Genomic DNA, 23,379 nt, shown 5'->3' with positions numbered 1-23,379 from the left:
TAGAATCATGAGAATCACAATACATGTAGAATCACAATACACGTAGAATCATTAGAATCACAATACATGTAGAATCACAATACACGTAGAATCATGAGAATCACAATACACGTAGAATCATGAGAATCACAATACATGTAGAATCACAATACACGTAGAATCATTAGAATCACAATACACGTAGAATCATTAGAATCACAATACATGTAGAATCACAATACACGTAGAATCATGAGAATCACAATACATGTAGAATCACAATACATGTAGAATCATTAGAATCACAATACACATAGAATCACAATAGTGATGGGGGGTCCATAGATATACAGACCTCTAACACATAGAATCACAATACACGTAGAGTCACAATACACATAGAATCACAATACACATAGAATCATTAGAATCACAATACATGTAGAATCACAATACACGTAGAATCACAATACACAGAATCATTAGAATCACAATACATGTAGAATCACAATACACGTAGAATCATTAGAATCACAATACATGTAGAATCACAATACACGTAGAATCATTAGAATCACAATACACGTAGAATCATTAGAATCACAATACACGTAGAATCATTAGAATCACAATACACATAGAATCATTAGAATCACAATACATGTAGAATCACAATACACGTAGAATCACAATACACATAGAATCATTAGAATCACAATACATGTAGAATCACAATACACGTAGAATCATTAGAATCACAATACATGTAGAATCATGAGAATCACAATACACATAGAATCACAATACACATAGAATCACAATACATGTAGAATCACAATACACGTAGAATCACAATACACGTAGAATCACAATACACGTAGAATCACAATACACATAGAATCACAATACACGTAGAATCACAATACATGTAGAATCATTAGAATCACAATACATGTAGAATCACAATACACGTAGAATCATGAGAATCACAATACATGTAGAATCACAATACATATAGAATCACAATACACATAGAATCACAATACACATAGATTCACAATACACGTAGAATCACAATACACGTAGAATCATGAGAATCACAATACATGTCGAATCACAATACATGTAGATTCACAATACACATAGAATCACAATACACGTAGATTCATGAGAATCACAATACATGTAGAATCACAATACACGTAGAATCATGAGAATCACAATACACGTAGAATCACAATACACGTAGAATCACAATACATGTAGATCATGAGAATCACAATACATGTAGAATCACAATACATGTAGAATCATTAGAATCACAATACACATAGAATCGCAATACACATAGTATCGCAATACACATAGAATCGCAATACACATAGAATCACAATACACGTAGAATCACAATACACGTAGAATCACAATACACATAGAATCACAATACACATAGAATCATTAGAATCACAATACATGTAGAATCATAAGAATCACAATACACATAGAATCATTAGAATCACAATACATGTAGAATCATTAGAATCACAATACATGTAGAATCACAATACACGTAGAATCACAATACACGTAGAATCATTAGAATCACAATACATGTAGAATCACAATACACGTAGAATCACAATACACGTAGAATCACAATACATGTAGAATCACAATACATGTAGAATCATTAGAATCACAATACATGTAGAATCACAATACATGTAGAATCACAATACATGTAGAATCACAATACACATAGAATCACAATACACGTAGAATCATGAGAATCACAATACATGTAGAATCACAATACACGTAGAATCATTAGAATCACAATACATGTAGAATCACAATACACGTAGAATCATGAGAATCACAATACACGTAGAATCATGAGAATCACAATACATGTAGAATCACAATACACGTAGAATCATTAGAATCACAATACACGTAGAATCATTAGAATCACAATACATGTAGAATCACAATACACGTAGAATCATGAGAATCACAATACATGTAGAATCACAATACATGTAGAATCATTAGAATCACAATACACATAGAATCACAATACATGAAGAATCACAATACATGTAGAATCACAATACATGTAGAATCACAATACATGTAGAATCACAATACATGTAGAATCACAATACATTGTAGAATCACAATACACATAGAATCACAATACACATAGAATCACAATACATGTAGAATCACAATACATGTAGAATCACAATACACGTAGAATCACAATACACGTAGAATCACAATACACATAGAATCACAATACATGTAGAATCACAATACACGTAGAATCACAATACACGTAGAATCACAATACACGTAGAATCACAATACATGTAGAATCATTAGAATCACAATACATGTAGAATCACAATACATGTAGAATCACAATACATGTAGAATCACAATACATGTAGAATCACAATACATGAAGAATCATGAGAATCACAATACACATAGAATCACAATACATGAAGAATCATGAGAATCACAATACATGTAGAATCACAATACATGTAGAATCACAATACATGTAGAATCACAATACATGAAGAATCATGAGAATCACAATACACATAGAATCACAATACATGAAGAATCATGAGAATCACAATACATGTAGAATCACAATACACAGAATCACAATACACATAGAATCACAATACATGTAGAATCACAATACATATAGAATCACAATACATGTAGAATCATTAGAATCACAATACATGTAGAATCACAATACATGAAGAATCATGAGAATCACAATACACATAGAATCACAATACATGAAGAATCATTTGAATCACAATACATGTAGAATCACAATACATGTAGAATCACAATACACGTAGAATCACAATACACGTAGAATCACAATACACATAGAATCACAATACACGTAGAATCACAATACACGTAGAATCACAATACACGTAGAATCACAATACACGTAGAATCACAATACATGTAGAATCATGAGAATCACAATACATGTAGAATCACAATACACGTAGAAACACAATACATGTAGAATCACAATACACGTAGAATCACAATACACGTAGAATCACAATACATGTAGAATCACAATACACGTAGAATCACAATACACGTAGAATCACAATACATGTAGAATCATGAGAATCACAATACATGTAGAATCACAATACACGTAGAATCATTAGAATCACAATACATGTAGAATCACAATACACGTAGAATCACAATACATGTAGAATCATGAGAATCACAATACACAGAATCACAATACACATAGAATCACAATACATGTAGAATCACAATACACGTAGAATCATGAGAATCACAATACACATAGAATCACAATACACATAGAATCACAATCAATGTAGAATCACAATACACATAGAATCACAATACACGTAGAATCACAATACACGTAGAATCACAATACACGTAGAATCACAATACACGTAGAATCACAATACACGTAGAATCACAATACACGTAGAATCATTAGAATCACAATACACGTAGAATCATGAGAATCACAATACACATAGAATCACAATACATGAAGAATCACAATACATGTAGAATCACAATACACGTAGAATCACAATACACATAGAATCACAATACATGTAGAATCACAATACATGTAGAATCACAATACACGTAGAATCACAATACACGTAGAATCACAATACATGTAGAATCATGAGAATCACAATACATGTAGAATCACAATACACGTAGAATCATGAGAATCACAATACATGTAGAATCACAATACATGTAGAATCACAATACACGTAGAATCACAATACACGTAGAATCACAATACACATAGAATCACAATACATGTAGAATCACAATACACGTAGAATCACAATACACGTAGAATCACAATACATGTAGAATCATTAGAATCACAATACATGTAGAATCACAATACATGTAGAATCACAATACATGAAGAATCATGAGAATCACAATACACATAGAATCACAATACATGAAGAATCATGAGAATCACAATACATGTAGAATCACAATACATGTAGAATCACAATACATGTAGAATCACAATACATGAAGAATCATGAGAATCACAATACACATAGAATCACAATACATGAAGAATCATGAGAATCACAATACATGTAGAATCACAATACACAGAATCACAATACACATAGAATCACAATACATGTAGAATCACAATACATATAGAATCACAATACATGTAGAATCATTAGAATCACAATACATGTAGAATCACAATACATGAAGAATCATGAGAATCACAATACACATAGAATCACAATACATGAAGAATCATTTGAATCACAATACATGTAGAATCACAATACATGTAGAATCACAATACACATAGAATCACAATACACGTAGAATCATGAGAATCACAATACACATAGAATCACAATACATGAAGAATCACAATACATGTAGAATCACAATACACGTAGAATCACAATACACATAGAATCACAATACATGTAGAATCATGAGAATCACAATACACAGAATCACAATACACATAGAATCACAATACACATAGAATCACAATCAATGTAGAATCACAATACACATAGAATCACAATACACGTAGAATCACAATACACGTAGAATCACAATACACGTAGAATCACAATACACGTAGAATCACAATACACGTAGAATCACAATACACGTAGAATCATTAGAATCACAATACACGTAGAATCATGAGAATCACAATACACGTAGAATCACAATACACGTAGAATCACAATACACATAGAATCACAATACACGTAGAATCATGAGAATCACAATACACATAGAATCACAATACATGAAGAATCACAATACATGTAGAATCACAATACACGTAGAATCACAATACACATAGAATCACAATACATGTAGAATCACAATACATGTAGAATCACATACACGTAGAATCACAACACACGTAGAATCACAATACACGTAGAATCACAATACATGTAGAATCATGAGAATCACAATACATGTAGAATCACAATACACGTAGAATCATGAGAATCACAATACATGTAGAATCACAATACACATAGAATCACAATACACGTAGAATCACAATACACGTAGAATCACAATACACGTAGAATCACAATACACGTAGAATCACAATACATGTAGAATCATTAGAATCACAATACATGTAGAATCACAATACACGTAGAATCACAATACACATAGAATCACATACACGTAGAATCATTAGAATCACAATACACGTAGAATCACAATACACGTAGAATCATTAGAATCACAATACACGTAGAATCACAATACATGTAGAATCACAATACATGTAGAATCACAATACACGTAGAATCACAATACACGTAGAATCACAATACATGTAGAATCACAATACACATAGAATCACAATACATGTAGAATCATTAGAATCACAATACACGTAGAATCACAATACACGTAGAATCACAATACATGTAGAATCACAATACACATAGAATCACAATACATGTAGAATCACAATACATGTAGAATCATGAGAATCACAATATATGAATTACTGGTCTCATCCCTCTGTCTGAAGTGTGTTCTCTGGAGGCTAAACGTGTGTGTGTGTGTGTGTGTGTGTGTGTGCGCTCAGGAGGTGTGTGTCCATGACTACCTGGCAGTGCGTGTGTGTGGTGAGATGCTGAAGGACCCGTCAGCTCCCGAAGTCCGTCTCTACGCCAAAGTACTGAACAGTCTGGAGCTCAGTGCTGACGGCAACACGACTAGAGACCTGGTGACCCTGTTACAACAGGTTACACAGGTACAGTACTGACAACAACACCTGGTGACCCTGTTACAACACAACACCTGGGTGACCCTGTTACAACACCTGGTGACCCTGTTACAACACAACACCTGGTGACCCTGTTACAACACAACACCTGGTGACCCTGTTACAACACAACACCTGGTGACCCTGTTACAAACACAACACCTGGTGACCCTGTTACAACACCACACCTGGTGACCCTGTTACAACACCACACCTGGTGACCCTGTTACAACACCACACCTGGTGACCCTGTTACAACACCACACCTGGTGACCCTGTTACAACACCTGGTGACCCTGTTACAACACCTGGTGACCCTGTTACAACACCTGGTGACCCTGTTACAACACCTTGTGACCCTGTTACAACACAACACCTGGTGACCCTGTTACAACACCCGGTGACCCTGTTACAACACCACACCTGGTGACCCTGTTACAACACCTGGTGACCCTGTTACAACACCTGGTGACCCTGTTACAACACCTGGTGACCCTGTTACAACACCTGGTGACCCTGTTACAACACCTGGTGACCCTGTTACAACACCTGGTGACCCTGTTACAACACAACACCTGGTGACCCTGTTACAACACAACACCTGGTGACCCTGTTACAACACAACACCTGGTGACCCTGTTACAACACAACACCTGGTGACCCTGTTACAACACCACACCTGGCGACCCTGTTACAACACCACACCTGGTGACCCTGTTACAACACCTGGTGACCCTGTTACAACACCTGGTGACCCTGTTACAACACCTGGTGACCCTGTTACAACACCTGGTGACCCTGTTACAACACCTGGTGACCCTGTTACAACACCTGGTGACCCTGTTACAACACCTGGTGACCCTGTTACAACACCTGGTGACCCTGTTACAACACCTGGTGACCCTGTTACAACACCTGGTGACCCTGTTACAACACCTGGTGACCCTGTTACAACACCTGGTGACCCTGTTACAACACCTGGTGACCCTGTTACAACACCTGGTGACCCTGTTACAACACCTGGTGACCCTGTTACAACACCTGGTGACCCTGTTACAACACCTGGTGACCCTGTTACAACACCTGGTGACCCTGTTACAACACCTGGTGACCCTGTTACAACACCTGGTGACCCTGTTACAACACCTGGTGACCCTGTTACACACACACCTGGTGACCCTGTTACAACACCTGGTGACCCTGTTACAACACCTGGTGACCCTGTTACAACACCTGGTGACCCTGTTACAACACCTGGTGACCCTGTTACAACACCTGGTGACCCTGTTACAACACCTGGTGACCCTGTTACAACACCTGGTGACCCTGTTACAACACCTGGTGACCCTGTTACAACACCTGGTGACCCCTGTTACAACACCTGGTGACCCTGTTACAACACCTGGTGACCCGTTACAACACCTGGTGACCCTGTTACAACACAACACCTGGTGACCCTGTTACAACACAACACCTGGTGACCCTGTTACAACACAACACCTGGTGACCCTGTTACAACACATCACCTGGTGACCCTGTTACAACACATCACCTGGTGACCCTGTTACAAACACATCACCTGGTGACCCTGTTACAACACATCACCTGGTGACCCTGTTACAACACATCACCTGGTGACCCTGTTACAACACACACCTGGTGACCCTGTTACAACACCACACCTGGTGACCCTGTTACAACACACTGGTGACCCTGTTACAACACAACACCTGGTGACCCTGTTACAACACAACACCTGGTGACCCTGTTACAACACAACACCTGGTGACCCTGTTACAACACAACACCTGGTGACCCTGTTACAACACAACACCTGGTGACCCTGTACAACACAACACCTGGTGACCCTGTTACAAACACAACACCTGGTGACCCTGTTACAACACAACACCTGGTGACCTGTTACAACACAACACCTGGTGACCCTGTTACAACACAACACCTGGTGACCCTGTTACAACACAACACCTGGTGACCCTGTTACAACACAACACCTGGTGACCCTGTTACAGACACAACACCTGGTGACCCTGTTACAACACAACACCTGGTGACCCTGTTACAACACATCACCTGGTGACCCTGTTACAACACATCACCTGGTGACCCTGTTACAACACACCTGGTGACCCTGTTACAACACCTGGTGACCCTGTTACAACACCTGGTGACCCTGTTACAACACAACACCTGGTGACCCTGTTACAACACAACACCTGGTGACCCTGTTACAACACCTGGTGACCCTGTTACAACACCTGGTGACCCTGTTACAACACCTGGTGACCCTGTTACAACACCTGGTGACCCTGTTACAACACAACACCTGTGACCCTGTTACAACACAGCACTGGTGACCCTGTTACAACACACACCTGGTGACCCTGTTACAACACAACACCTGGTGACCCTGTTACAACACATCACCTGGGACCCTGTTACAACACATCACCTGGTGACCCTGTTACAACACAACACCTGGTGACCCTGTTATAACACCTGGTGACCCTGTTACAACACAACACCTGGTGACCCTGTTACAACACAACACCTGGTGACCCTGTTACAACACAACACCTGGTGACCCTTTACAACACAACACCTGGTGACCCTGTTACAACACAACACCTGGTGACCCTGTTACAACACAACACCTGGTGACCCTGTTACAACACATCACCTGGTGACCCTGTTACAACACAACACCTGGTGACCCTGTTACAACACAACACCTGGTGACCCTGTTACAACACAACACCTGGTGACCCTGTTACAACACAACACCTGGTGACCCTGTTACAACACAACACCTGGTGACCCTGTTACAACACAACACCTGGTGACCCTGTTACAACACAACACCTGGTGACCCTGTTACAACACAACACCTGGTGACCCTGTTACAACACCTGGTGACCCTGTTACAACACCTGGTGACCCTGTTACAACACCTGGTGACCCTGTACAACACCTGGTGACCCTGTTACAACACCTGGTGACCCTGTTACAACACCTGGTGACCCTGTTACAACACCGCACCTGGTGACCCTGTTACAACACACACCTGGTGACCCTGTTACAACACAACACCTGGTGACCCTGTTACAACACCACACCTGGTGACCCTGTTACACACCCACACCTGGTGACCCTGTTACAACACCACACCTGGTGACCCTGTTACAACACCACACCTGGTGACCCTGTTACAACACCACACCTGGTGACCCTGTTACAACACCACACCTGGTGACCCTGTTACAACACCACACCTGGTGACCCTGTTACAACACAACACCTGGTGACCCTGTTACAACACAACACCTGGTGACCCTGTTACAACACAACACCTGGTGACCCTGTTACAACACAACACCTGGTGACCCTGTTACAACACCTGGTGACCCTGTTACAACACAACACCTGGTGACCCTGTTACAACACAACACCTGGTGACCCTGTTACAACACCTGGTGACCCTGTTACAACACATCACCTGGTGACCCTGTTACAACACATCACCTGGTGACCCTGTTACAACACATCACCTGGTGACCCTGTTACAACACAACACCTGGTGACCCTGTTACAACACAACACCTGGTGACCCTGTTACAACACAACACCTGGTGACCCTGTTACAACACAACACCTGGTGACCCTGTTACAACACAACACCTGGTGACCCTGTTACAACACAACACCTGGTGACCCTGTTACAACACAACACCTGGTGACCCTGTTACAACACCTGGTGACCCTGTTACAACACCTGGTGACCCTGTTACAACACCTGGTGACCCTGTTACAACACCTGGTGACCCTGTTACAACACAACACCTGGTGACCCTGTTACAACACAACACCTGGTGACCTGTTACAACACCTGGTGACCCTGTTACAACACAACACTGGTGACCCTGTTACAACACAACACCTGGTTACCCTGTTACAACACAACACCTGGTGACCCTGTTACAACACAACACCTGGTGACCCTGTTACAACACAACACCTGGTGACCCTGTTACAACACCTGGTGGACCCTGTTACAACACCTGGTGACCCTGTTACAACACAACACCTGGTGACCTGTTACAAACACATCACCTGGTGACCCTGTTACAACACAACACCTGGTGACCCTGTTATAACACCTGGTGACCCTGTTACAACACAACACCTGGTGACCCTGTTACAACACAACACCTGGTGACCCTGTTACAACACAACACCTGGTGACCTGTTACAACACAACACCTGGTGACCTGTTACAACACAACACCTGGTGACCCTGTTACAACACAACACCTGGTGACCCTGTTACAACACAACACCTGGTGACCCTGTTACAAACACAACACCTGGTGACCCTGTTACAACACCTGGTGACCCTGTTACAACACCTGGTGACCCTTCCTGATGACACCAAACTAACTCATGTCTGTGTAGGAGGTGAAGGATCGTATCGCTCTGCGTGCTGTGGAGAAGCTGATTGGACAACTGCAGGACTCCAACAACCAACCAGATCTCAGCACTACGACATTACAGCCTGTAGATGTCAACACTGAGGGTAAAGAGAGAGGAGACTACTACTGAGGGTAGAGAGAGGAGACTACTACTGAGGGTAGAGAGAGAGAGGAGACTACTACTGAGGGTAGAGAGAGAGAGGAGACTACTACTGAGGGTAGAGAGAGAGAGGAGACTACTACTGAGGGTAGAGAGAGAGAGGAGACTACTACTGAGGGTAGAGAGAGGAGACTACTACTGAGGGCAAAGAGAGAGGAGACTACTGAGGGTAGAGAGAGAGAGGAGACTAATACTGAGGGTAGAGAGAGAGGAGACTAATACTGAGGGTAGAGAGAGAGATGAGACTAATACTGAGGGTAGAGAGAGAGAGGAGACTACTACTGAGGGCAAAGAGAGAGGAGACTACTACTGAGGGTAGAGAGAGGAGACTAATACTGAGGGTAGAGAGAGAGGAGACTAATACTGAGGGTAGAGAGAGAGAAGACTACTACTGAGGGTAGAGAGAGAGAGAGAGGAGACTACTACTGAGGGTAGAGAGAGAGAGGAGACTAATACTGAGGGTAGAGAGAGAGAGGAGACTAATACTGAGGGTAGAGAGAGAGAGGAGACTAATACTGAGGGTAGAGAGAGAGAGGAGACTAATACTGAGGGTAGAGAGAGAGAGAGGAGACTACTACTGAGGGTAGAGAGAGAGAGAGGAGACTACTACTGAGGGTAGAGAGAGAGGAGACTACTACTGAGGGTAGAGAGAGAGGAGACAACTACTTAGGGTAGAGAGGAGACTACTACTGAGGGTAGAGAGAGAGGAGACTAATACTGAGGGTAGAGAGAGAGGAGACTAATACTGAGGGTAGAGAGAGAGAGGAGACTAATACTGAGGGTAGAGAGAGAGAGGAGACTAATACTGAGGGTAGAGAGAGAGAGGAGACTAATACTGAGGGTAGAGAGAGAGAGGAGACTACTACTGAGGGTAGTGGGTCATGTTACTGTTAGACTGAATCAGATGACATGGAGAGAGACAGATGTAACTCCTAAGTCTTCATCTCTACAGAGGCTGCCAACCAGGACCTGGACCAGTCTGCCAAGAGGCCCAGGAGAGGTATTACCCCATCTTACACACCTCCTGCTAACCTCTGACACGGTTGAGCACCACTAACAGTTGATCGTGTGTGTGTGTGTAGGTCAGAGGAAACCCTCCACAGCCAAAGGAGCCAAGAAGTCCAGCAGATCGGCAGAGTCCTCCGAGGAGAGGTGAGAGGAGGGGAGAAGTGTGCTTAATCGTCCCTGAATATTGAAATGGATTCGTTCTGTATACCACCTTTAATTTCTCCCTCCTCCTCCTCTCTGTCTCCCTCCTCTCCGTCTCCCTCCTGTCTTTCCGTCTCCCTCCTCCTCTCTTTCCGTCTCCCTCCTCTTCTCTTTCCGTCTCCCTCCTCTTCTCTTTCCGTCTCCCTCCTCTTCTCTTTCCGTCTCCCTCCTCCTCTCTTTCCGTCTCCCTCCTCCTCCTCTCTCTCTCTCCTCCTCTCCCTCCCTCCTCCTCTCCGTCTCCCTCCTCCTCTCCGTCTCCCTCCTCCTCTCTTTCCGTCTCCCTCCTCCTCTCTTTCCGTCTCCCTCCTCCTCTCTTTCCGTCTACCTCCTCTCTTTCCGTCTACCTCCTCCTCTCTTTCCGTCTCCCTCCTCCTCTCTTTCCGTCTACCTCCTCTCTTTCCGTCTCCTACCTCCTCTCTTTCCGTCTCCTACCTCCTCTCTTTCCGTCTCCCTCCTCCTCTCTTTCCGTCTCCCTCCACCTCTCTTTCCGTCTCCCTCCTCCTCCTCCTCTCCGTCTCCCTCCTCCTCCTCCTCTCCGTCTCCCTCCTCCTCCTCCTCTCCGTCTCCCTCCTCCTCTCTTTCCGTCTCCCTCCTCCTCTGTCTCCCTCCCCGTCCTCCTCCTCTCTGTCTCCCCCTCCTCCTCCTCCTTTCTGTCTCCCTCCCCCTCCTCTCCATCTGCCTCCCTCTCCCCTCCTCCTCCTCTCCATCTGTCTCCCTGCCCCTCCTCTCCCTCCTCCTCCTCTGTCTCCTTCCCGTCTGTCTCCCTGCCCCTCCTCTCCCTCCTCTCCATCTGTCTCCTTCCCCGTCTGTCTCCCTGCCCCTCCCCCTCCTCTCCATCTCTCTCCCTCCCCTTCCTCCTCTCCCTCCTCTCCATCTCTCTCCCTCCCCTTCCTCCTCTCCCTCCTCTCCATCTGTCTCCCTCCTCCTCTCCCTCCTCTCCATCTGTCTCCTTCCCCGTCTGTCTCCCTGCCCCTCCCCCTCCTCTCCCTCCTCCATCTCTCTCCCTCCCCCTCCTCCTCTCCCTCCTCTCCATCTCTCTCCCTCCCCTTCCTCCTCTCCCTCCTCTCCATCTCTCTCCCTCCCCTTCCTCCTCTCCCTCCTCTCCATCTGTCTCCCTCCCCCTCCTCCTCTCCCTCCTCTCCATCTCTCTCCCTCCCCTTCCTCCTCTCCATCTGTCTCCCTCCCCCTCTTCCTCTCCTCTCCCTCCATAGTGATGGGGAGAATGTTCCAGACTCGGTGCCGGTACCCCGTCCATCCCGCCGGGCCAAGACGGCAGCTTTGGACAAAACCAGACTGGACCTCAGTGCCCTCATCAACCAGGAGGCCAACACCTCATAGAGTCCCATGACAGATAGGGTAGAGAGGTCAGAGGTCAGGTTGCGTGTTAGCTGCCTAGTGTAATCAGTAATGTATCAGAGTAGTGGACATGTAGATCAACAGGTTTAGAGACAGAAGGAATTCCTATCATCAACCTGAATGAAAAATGTGATTTTATTGGATTAAATAAACTATTAAACTTCCTCCTTCCTGTTGTGTCTCTCTGCTGTAATTCTCCCTCTGTTATTGAGGTCTGTATCCCTCCAGGAAGTCCCATTGAGCTCTGTATCCCCCAGGAAGTCCCATTGAGCTCTGTATCCCTCCAGGAAGTCCCATTGAGCGCTGTATCCCTCCAGGAAGTCCCATTGAGCTCTGTATCCCCCAGGAAGTCCCATTGAGCGCTGTATCCCTCCAGAAAGTCCCATTGAGCTCTGTATCCCTCTGTTATTGAGGTCTGTATCCCTCCAGGAAGTCCCATTGAGCTCTGTATCCCTCTGTTATTGAGGTCTGTATCCCTCCAGGAAGTCCCATTGAGCTCTGTATTCCTCCAGGAAGTCCCATTGAGGTCTGTATCCCTCTGTTATTGACCTCTGTATCCCTCCAGGAAGTCCCATTGAGCTCTGTATTCCTCCAGGAAGTCCCATTGAAGTCTGTATCCCTCTGTTATTGAGGTCTGTATCCCTCCAGGAAGTCCCATTGAGGTCTGTATCCCTCCAGGAAGTCCCATTGATCTCTGTATCCCTCCAGGAAGTCCCATTGAGGTCAGGAGTACTCTGTATCCCTCCAGGAAGTCCCATTGAGGACTGTATCCCTCCAGGAAGTCCCATTGAGGTCTGTATTCCTCCAGGTAGTCCCATTGAGGTCTGTATCCCTCCAGGAAGTCCCATTGAGGACTGTATCCCTCCAGGAAGTCCCATTAAGCTCTGTATCCCTCCAGGAAGTCCCATTGAGCTCTGTATCCCTCTGTTATTGAGGTCTGTATCCCTCCAGGAAGTCCCATTGAGTTCTGGAGTACTCTGTATCCCTCCAGGAAGTCCCATTGAGCTCTGTATCCCTCCAGGAAGTCCCATTGAGGTCTGTATTCCTCCAGGAAGTCCCATTGAGCTCTGTATCCCTCCAGGAAGTCCCATTGAGTTCTGTATCCCTCCAGGAAGTCCCATTGAGCTCTGTATTCCTCTCACAAAGGGAGACCACATCATTACTGTGGTGTGTGTGTTCTGTGGGAGCGTTGCAGGGGTCACGGTGTGTGTATGTGTGGGGGGGGACTGAACGGGGTGTGGTACAGTACTGAGATGGTCATTATCACTGACCGCAACACATTGGTCCAGTTTCTGGGGACTGAACGGGGTGTGGTACAGTACTGAGATGGTCATTATCACTGACCGCAACACATTGGTCCAGTTTCTGCCGGATCTCAGCCAATCACATCGTATGAAATAGTTATCTGATGATCTACGCTGAACAAATATAAACGCAACATGAAAAGGATTTCAAAGATTGAGCTACAGTTCATAGCAGTCAATTAAATTGATTAGGTCACTGATCTATGGATTTCACATATGAATTCTTTGGTCACAGATACCTTAACTAAAGTAGGGCGTGGATCAGAAAACCAGTCAGTATCTGGTGTGACCGTTTGCCTCATGCAGCGTGACACATCTCCTTCCCATAGAGTTGATCAGGCTGTTGATTGTGTTCTGTGGAATGCTGTCCCACTCCTCTTCAATGGCCGTGTGAAGTTGCTGGATATTGGTGGGAACTGGAACTTGCTGTCGTACTCATCGATCCAGAGCATCCCAAACATGCTCTATGGGTGACATGTCTGGTAAGTATGGAGGAACTGGAACACGCTGTCGTACACATCGATCCAGAGCATCCCAAACATGCTCTATGGGTGACGTCTGGTAAGTATGGAGGAACTGGAACACGTTGTCGTACACATCGATCCAGAGCATCCCAAACATGCTCTATGGGTGACATGTCTGGTAAGTATGGAGGAACTGGAACACGCTGTCGTACACATCGATCCAGAGCATCCCAAACATGCTCTATGGGTGACATGTCTGGTAAGTATGGAGGAACTGGAACACGTTGTCGTACACATCGATCCAGAGCATCCCAAACATGCTCTATGGGTGACATGTCTGGTAAGTATGGAGGAACTGGAACACGCTGTCGTACACATCGATCCAGAGCATCCCAAACATGCTCTATGGGTGACATGTCTGGTAAGTATGGAGGAACTGGAACACGTTGTCGTACAGATCGATCCAGAGCATCCCAAACATGCTCTATGGGTGACATGTCTGGTAAGTATGGAGGAACTGGAAGACGTTGTCGTACAGATCGATCCAGAGCATCCCAAACATGCTCTATGGGTGACATGTCAGGTGAGTATGCAGGCCTTGGAAGAACTGGGACATTTTCAGCTTCCAGGAATTGTGTACAGATCCAGATTATCATGCTGAAACATGAGGTGATGGAGGAGGATGAATGACACGACAACGTGCCTCAGGATCTCGTCACGGTATCTCTGTTCATTCATTATCATGCTGAAACATGAGGTGATGGAGGAGGATGAATGACACGACAACGTGCCTCAGGATCTCGTCACGGTATCTCTGTTCATTCATTATCATGCTGAAACATGAGGTGATGGAGGAGGATGAATGGCACGACAACGGGCCTCAGGATCTCGTCACGGTATCTCTGTTCATTCATTATCATGCTGAAACATGAGGTGATGGAGGAGGATGAATGACACGACAACGGGCCTCAGGATCTCGTCACGGTATCTCTGTTCATTCATTATCATGCTGAAACATGAGGTGATGGAGGAGGATGAATGACACGACAACGGGCCTCAGGATCTCGTCACGGTATCTCTGTTCATTCATTATCATGCTGAAACATGAGGTGATGGAGGAGGATGAATGACACGACAACGGGCCTCAGGATCTCGTCACGGTATCTCTGTTCATTCATTATCATGCTGAAACATGAGGTGATGGAGGAGGATGAATGGCCTCAGGATCTCGTCACGGTATCTCTGTTCATTCATCTGACTAGTTAAACAAAGGCTTCATAAAAAAATAAAATTGACATCAATAAAATACAATTGTGTTTGTTGTCGGTAGTTTCTGTCTGCTCATCACCATAACCCCACCTCCACCATGGGGCCCTCTGTTCACAACGTTGACATCAGCAAACCTCTTGTACACTCGACGCCATACACAGTCTGCCATCTGCCCGGTGCAGTTGAAACAGGGATTCATCGGTGAAGAGCACACTTCTCCAGCGAGGCCAGTGACCATCGAAGGTGAGCATTTACCCACTGAAGCCGAACTGCAGAACCTGATGAGGATGACGAGCACGCAGATGAGCTTCCCTGAGACGGTTTCTGACAGTTTGTGCAGAAATTCTTCTATTGTGGAGGTCCTGGGCTGGCGTGGTTACACATGGTCTGCGGTTGTGAGGCCGACATCTCTAAAACGACAGAGGCGACTAGATGGTAGAGCAATTTACATGAAATTCTCTGGCAACAGTTCTGGTTGAACATTCCTGCACTCAGCATGCCAGTTACTCCCTCAACTTGAGGTATCTGTGGCATTGTGTTGAGACACCTTGTCCCCCAGCACAAGGTGCACCTGTGTAATGATCTTGCTGTTTAATCAGCTTCTTGATATTCCACGTTTGTCAAGTGGATGGAGGATCAAAGCAGAAATCCAACAGGGATGGAAACACATTGTTGCACAAAACATGAGAGAAATAAGCTTCATCAGGAAATGTAAAGGATCTGTTTCGTTTTTATATACATTTTGGAAATAATTCTCAACCTGTTTTTTCGTCTTTGTCATTATGAGGTATTGTGATGTCATTATGAGGTATTGTGATGTCATTATTGGGGTATTATGTCATTATGAGGTATTGTGATGTCATTATTGGGGTATTATGTCATTATGGGGTATTGTGATAAAAAATAATTTCCATTGAGGGATGATAAAGGGAACTACTTTCGAAACACAATTTCATGGTGTACAACCTCTGGGGGGGGGGTAGTGGGGTGTACAGGGTTAATAACCTCTGGGGGGGGGGGGGGTAGTGGGGTGTACAGGGTTAATAACCTCTGGGGGGGGGGTAGTGGGGTGTACAGGGTTAATAACCTCTGGGGGGGTAGTGGGGTGTACAGGGTTAATAACCTCTGGGGGGGGTAGTGGGGTGTACAGGGTTAATAACCTCTGGGGGGGGGTAGTGGGGTGTACAGGGTTAATAACCTCTGGTGGGGGTAGTGGGGTGTACAGGGTTAATAACCTCTGGGGGGGTAGTGGGGTGTACAGGGTTAATAACCTCTGGGGGGGGTAGTGGGGTGTACAGGGTTAATAACCTCTGGGGGGGGGTTGTGGGGTATACAGGGTTAATAACCTCTGGGGGGGGGTAGTGGGGTGTACAGGGTTAATAACCTCTGGGGGGGGTAGTGGGGTGTACAGGGTTAATAACCTCTGGGGGGTAGTGGGGTGTACAGGGTTAATAACCTCTGGGGGGGGGGGTAGTGGGGTGTACAGGGTTAATAACCTCTGGGGGGGGGGTAGTGGGGTGTACAGGGTTAATAACCTCTGGGGGGTAGTGGGGTGTACAGGGTTAATAGCCTCTGGGGGGGTAGTGGGGTCTACAGGGTTAATAACCTCTGGGGGGGTAGTGGGGTGTACAGGGTTAATAACCTCTGGGGGGGGGGGTAGTGGGGTGTACAGGGTTAATAACCTCTGGTGGGGGTAGTGGGGTGTACAGGGTTAATAACCTCTGGGGGGGGTAGTGGGGTGTACAGGGTTAATAACCTCTGGGGGGGGGTAGTGGGGTGTACAGGGTTAATAACCTCTGGGGGGTAGTGGGGTGTACAGGGTTAATAACCTCTGGGGGGGTAGTGGGGTGTACAGGGTTAATAACCTCTGGGGGGGTAGTGGGGTGTACAGGGTTAATAACCTCTGGGGGGGGGGTAGTGGGGTGTACAGGGTTAATAACCTCTGGGGGGGGGTAGTGGGGTGTACAGGGTTAATAACCTCTGGGGGGGTAGTGGGGTGTACAGGGTTAATAACCTCTGGGGGGGGGGTAGTGGGGTGTACAGGGTTAAACACCTCTGGGGGGGGGTAGTGGGGTGTACAGGGTTAATAGCCTCTGGGGGGGTAGTGGGGTCTACAGGGTTAATAACCTCTGGGGGGGGGGGTAGTGGGGTGTACAGGGTTAATAACCTCTGGGGGGGGGGGTAGTGGGGTGTACAGGGTTAATAACCTCTGGGGGGGTAGTGGGGTGTACAGGGTTAATAACCTCTGGGGGGGTAGTGGGGTGTACAGGGTTAATAACCTCTGGGGGGGTAGTGGGGTGTACAGGGTTAATAACCTCTGGGGGGTAGGGGTGTACAGGGTTAATCATCTCTGGGGGGGGTAGTGGGGTGTACAGGGTTAATAACCTCTGGGGGGGGGGGTAGTGGGGTGTACAGGGTTAATAACCTCTGGGGGGGGTAGTGGGGTGTACAGGGTTAATAACCTCTGGGGGTGGGTAGTGGGGTGTACAGGGTTAATAACCTCTGGGGGGTAGTGGGGTGTACAGGGTTAATAGCCTCTGGGGGGGTAGTGGGGTGTACAGGGTTAATAACCTCTGGGGGGGGAGTAGTGGGGTGTACAGGGTTAATAACCTCTGGGGGGGGGGTAGTGGGGTGTACAGGGTTAATAACCTCTGGGGGGGTAGTGGGGTGTACAGGGTTAATAACCTCTGGGGGGGGTAGTGGGGTGTACAGGGTTAATAACCTCTGGGGGGGGGTAGTGGGGTGTACAGGGTTAATAACCTCTGGGGGGGGTGTACAGGGTTAATAACCTCTGGGGGGGGGTGTACAGGGTTAATAACCTCTGGGGGGGGGTGTACAGGGTTAATAACCTCTGGGGGGGGGTAGTGGGGTGTACAGGGTTAATAGCCTCTGGGGGGTAGTGGGTCTACAGGGTTAATAACCTCTGGGGGGGGGTAGTGGGGTGTACAGGGTTAATAACCTCTGGGGGGGGGGGTAGTGGGGTGTACAGGGTTAATAACCTCTGGGGGGGTAGTGGGGTGTACAGGGTTAATAACCTCTGGGGGGGTAGTGGGGTGTACAGGGTTAATAACCTCTGGGGGGGTAGTGGGGTGTACAGGGTTAATAACCTCTGGGGGGTAGGGGTGTACAGGGTTAATCATCTCTGGGGGGGGTAGTGGGGTGTACAGGGTTAATAACCTCTGGGGGGGGGTAGTGGGGTGTACAGGGTTAATAACCTCTGGGGGGGTAGTGGGGTGTACAGGGTTAATAACCTCTGGGGTGGGTAGTGGGGTGTACAGGGTTAATAACCTCTGGGGGGTAGTGGGGTGTACAGGGTTAATAGCCTCTGGGGGGGTAGTGGGGTGTACAGGGTTAATAACCTCTGGGGGGGAGTAGTGGGGTGTACAGGGTTAATAACCTCTGGGGGGGGGGTAGTGGGGTGTACAGGGTTAATAACCTCTGGGGGGTAGTGGGGTGTACAGGGTTAATAACCTCTGGGGGGGGTAGTGGGGTGTACAGGGTTAATAACCTCTGGGGGGGGGGTAGTGGGGTGTACAGGGTTAATAACCTCTGGGGGGTGTACAGGGTAATAACCTCTGGGGGGGTGTACAGGGTTAATAACCTCTGGGGGGGGGTGTACAGGGTTAATAACCTCTGGGGGGGGTGTACAGGGTTAATAACCCTCTGGGGGGGGGGTAGTGGGGTGTACAGGGTTAATAACCTCTGGGGGGGGGGTAGTGGGGTGTACAGGGTTAATAACCTCTGGGGGGGTAGTGGGTGTACAGGGTTAATAACCTCTGGGGGGGGGTAGTGGGGTGTACAGGGTTAATAACCTCTGGGGGGGTAGTGGGGTGTACAGGTTAATAACCTCTGGGGGGGTAGGGGTGTACAGGTTAATAACCTCTGGGGGGGTAGTGGGGTATACAGGGTTAATAACCTCTGGGGTGGTGTACAGGGTAAATAACCTCTGGGGGGGGGGTATACAGGGTTTAATAACCTCTGGGGGGGTAGTGGGGTGTACAGGGTTAATAACCTCGGGGGGGGGGTGGGTATACAGGGTTAATAACCTCTGGGGGGGGGGTAGTGGGGTGTACAGGGTTATAACCTCTGGGGGGGGGTAGTGGGGTGTACAGGGTTATAACCTAGGGGAGGGGGTGTACAGGGTTATAACCTCATGGGGGGGGGTACAGGGTTAATAACCTCTGGGGGGGTGTACAGGGTTAATAACCCCTGGGGGGGGGTGTACAGGGTAATACCTCTGGGGGGGGGTACAGGGTTAATAACCTCTGGGGGGGGGGGGGGGGGGGTTAATAAGGGGGGGGTACAGGGTTAATAACCTCTGGGGGGGGGTGGGTGTACAGGGGTAATAACCTCTGGGGGGGGGTACAGGGTTAATAACCTCTGGGGGGGGGTGTACAGGGTTAATAACCTCTGGGGGGGGGTACAGGGTTAATAACCTCTGGGGGGGGGTGTACAGGGTTAATAACCTGGGGGGGTGTACAGGGTTAATAACCTCTGGGGGGGGGGGGGTGTACAGGGTTAATAACCTCTGGGGGGGGTGTACAGGGTTAATAACCTCTGGGGGGGGGGTACAGGGGGGTAACCTCTGGGGGGGGTACAGGGTTAATAACCTCTGGGGGGGGGGGGGTGTACAGGGTTAATAACCTCTGGGGGGGTAGGGGGTGTAACAGGGTTAATAACCTCGGGGGGGGGGTAGTGGTGTACAGGGTTAATAACCTCTGGGGGGGGTTGTGGGTGTACAGGGTTAATAACCTCTGGGGGGGTGTACAGGGTTAATAACCTCTGGGGGGGGTGTACAGGGTTAATAACCTCTGGGGGGGGTAGTGGGGTGTACAGGGTTAATAACCTCGGGGGGGGGGGGTGTACAGGGTTAATAACCTCTGGGGGGGGTAGTGGGGTGTACAGGGTTAATAACCTCTGGGGGGGGTAGTGGGGTGTACAGGGTTAATAACCTCGGGGGGGGGGGTAGTGGGGTGTACAGGGTTAATAACCTCTGGGGGGGGTAGTGGGGTGTACAGGGTTAATAACCTCTGGGGGGTAGTGGGTGTACAGGGTTAATAACCTCTGGGGGGGGGGTAGTGGGGTGTACAGGGTTAATAACCTCTGGGGGGGGGGTAGTGGGGTGTACAGGGTTAATGTTAACACACGACAGGCAGGTCTGATTTCATTCACATGTTTAATTCATTAATGCTCTGGGTGAAAACTAAGAAACCAAAGAACAGACAGAAAAGCCCAACAACAACAACGACAACATTGTTTAGAAGACAGAAGGCTTCAAGGCAACGTTCCCCGTTAGCAGAGATCACATTAGCTTTAAAACGTCACACTAGAAGGTGGTCCCCGGATCCCGGGCCGTACTGAAAGACATCCTGCGTCACGTCCTCTTCACCACGCAACGGCCCAGAGTCGTGTGCTACGTCGGGTGTACGGTGTCCTTCGAGATGAGCCCGTAGCTTCTGGACAGAGTCGATATGAAGTAAGTAGGGTTTAAGTCACAAATAGCACCTTGTGCACTACTCTTGACCGGAGTGGCTCTGGTAGGGCACTAAATAGGGCAGGGGGGGGGGGGTCAAACTGATTCCAAGCAGGGCCCTAGTGACAGCTGGCTTTTCCCCTTTCAATTAAAGACCTCGACAACCAGGTGAGGGGGGAGTTCCTTACAAATTAGTGACCTTTTTAATTCAATTAAATCAGGAACGAAAACCCACAGACACTCGACCCCTCCAGTGGAATGAGTTTGACACTATGGGGGGGTGTATGTTGTCATCGGGGCCGCGGCGGTCCAGCTCCAGTCTGCTGGTTGAGCCGTTAGATCGTGAGGCATGTTGTTTTGGAGGGGGGAGAGGGGATCGTGGTGTTGCTTCTTTAATGCAGCCGACACACATTACAAAATGGCTGCCGTGGCATACTAAAAACCTAGTTCAGTTCTGCCACCTACCACACTGAACTGTCCCTCCCTCATGGATCTAACGTGGACTAGTGTTAGGTAATATGGTGAAACTCCCTCCCAAGCTGAAGGTGAAACTCCCTCCCTCCCAAGCTGAAGGTGAAACTCCCTCCCTCCCAAGCTGAAGGTGAAACTCCCTCCCAAACTAATGTTTACATCTATAATGTTTATAAATCCACGAGGGGAAGTGCACACATCATGGAGGAGAGAATCAGACCCAAAGGGAACCCTATTCCCTATATAGTGCACTACTTTATACCACAGCCCTATGGCACCCTATTCCCTATATAGTGCACTACTTTATACCACAGCCCTATGGCACCCTATTCCCTATATATAGGGCACTATTTTAGACCAGAGCCCTATGGCACCCTATTCCCTATATATAGGGCACTATGTTAGACCACAGCCCTATGGAACCCTATTCCCTATATATAGGGCACTATTTTAGACCAGAGCCCTATGGCACCCTATTCCCTATATATAGGGCACTATTTTAGACCAGGGCCATATAATGTTCAGGTCTAAAGTAGTGCACTATATAGGGAATAGGGTGCCATAGGGCTCTGGCCTAAAGTAGTGCACTATATAGGGAATAGGGTGCCATAGGGATGTGGTATAAAGTAGTGCACTATATAGGGAATAGGGTGCCATAGGGCTGTGGTATAAAGTAGTGCACTATATAGGGAATAGGGTGCCATAGGGCTGTGGTATAAAGTAGTGCACTATATAGGGAATAGGGTGCCATAGGGCTCTAATCTAAAATAGTGCCCTATATATAGGGAATAGGGTGCCATAGAGCTCTGGTCTAAAATAGTGCCCTACATATAGGGAATAGGGTGCCATTGTAGACGCAGGGTTTGAATGTGTACTCTCCCAAACGGACCTCCAGGCTCATTACAACAGAACTTGATGGGTTGGTAGTTGTATCAGACAAGGCAGAAGAAAGGTGTGTCAAAGTTTTAAAAACAAACATTCTGTACAAACACAGTTTGGTTTTTTTAAAGCAGTGTGTGTTTGGGGGGGTGGGGGCTGAATAGTTTAAAAATAGTGCAATGGTAAGCTTCTTCTGGTTAAACTTTTCCTTCTGCTACATAATGCCAAGGGGCAGTCTGAAGGCACCGAGTTGTTTACACGCAGTCACCGTGGAGACGGAGGGAGGAGCGTCCCGCCAATACAGTTACAACACAGTCACCGTGGGGACGGGACGGAGGACAGTCAGGTTCCTGCAGAGATGAGGGAGAGTAGAATGTTTTGTGATAAAACAATGATCTATAACTGTACAACAATATGGATCCAGATTAAGGCTACTTGACTGTCAGAATGTAA

The 23,379-nt window shown here is 46.8% G+C and overlaps 2 protein-coding genes across 11 annotated transcripts in view; one reads left to right on the top strand and one right to left on the bottom strand.

The window, feature by feature from the left end:
• The window catches only part of LOC109887949 (condensin complex subunit 3), a 66,722-nt gene extending 53,491 nt beyond the window's left edge, over positions 1 to 13,231 (top strand). For all 9 annotated transcript variants that reach the window (XM_031814860.1, XM_031814857.1, XM_031814862.1 and 6 more), the window contains 5 exons: positions 5,672 to 5,839; positions 10,325 to 10,445; positions 11,454 to 11,501; positions 11,584 to 11,653; positions 12,922 to 13,231. In XM_031814860.1, the coding sequence (XP_031670720.1) occupies positions 5,672 to 5,839; positions 10,325 to 10,445; positions 11,454 to 11,501; positions 11,584 to 11,653; positions 12,922 to 13,048 (534 nt within the window). In that variant the 3' untranslated portion in view covers positions 13,049 to 13,231. The remainder of the gene's footprint in view (positions 1 to 5,671; positions 5,840 to 10,324; positions 10,446 to 11,453; positions 11,502 to 11,583; positions 11,654 to 12,921) is intronic.
• Positions 13,232 to 21,260: 8,029 nt separating this feature from the next.
• LOC116360060 (uncharacterized) overlaps positions 21,261 to 23,379 on the bottom strand; it is a 64,355-nt gene continuing 62,236 nt past the window's right edge. For both annotated transcript variants that reach the window (XM_031814559.1, XM_031814558.1), the window contains exon 9: positions 21,261 to 23,276. In XM_031814559.1, coding sequence (XP_031670419.1) covers positions 23,269 to 23,276 — 8 coding nt within the window. In that variant the 3' untranslated portion in view covers positions 21,261 to 23,268. The remainder of the gene's footprint in view (positions 23,277 to 23,379) is intronic.

The sequence above is a fragment of the Oncorhynchus kisutch genome, unplaced genomic scaffold (assembly GCF_002021735.2).
Source record: "Oncorhynchus kisutch isolate 150728-3 unplaced genomic scaffold, Okis_V2 Okis07a-Okis12b_hom, whole genome shotgun sequence".
Classification (NCBI taxonomy): Eukaryota; Metazoa; Chordata; class Actinopteri; order Salmoniformes; family Salmonidae; genus Oncorhynchus; species Oncorhynchus kisutch.
The sequence above is the reverse complement of the archived record's forward strand: the minus strand, read 5'-3'. Positions and strand labels throughout refer to the sequence as shown.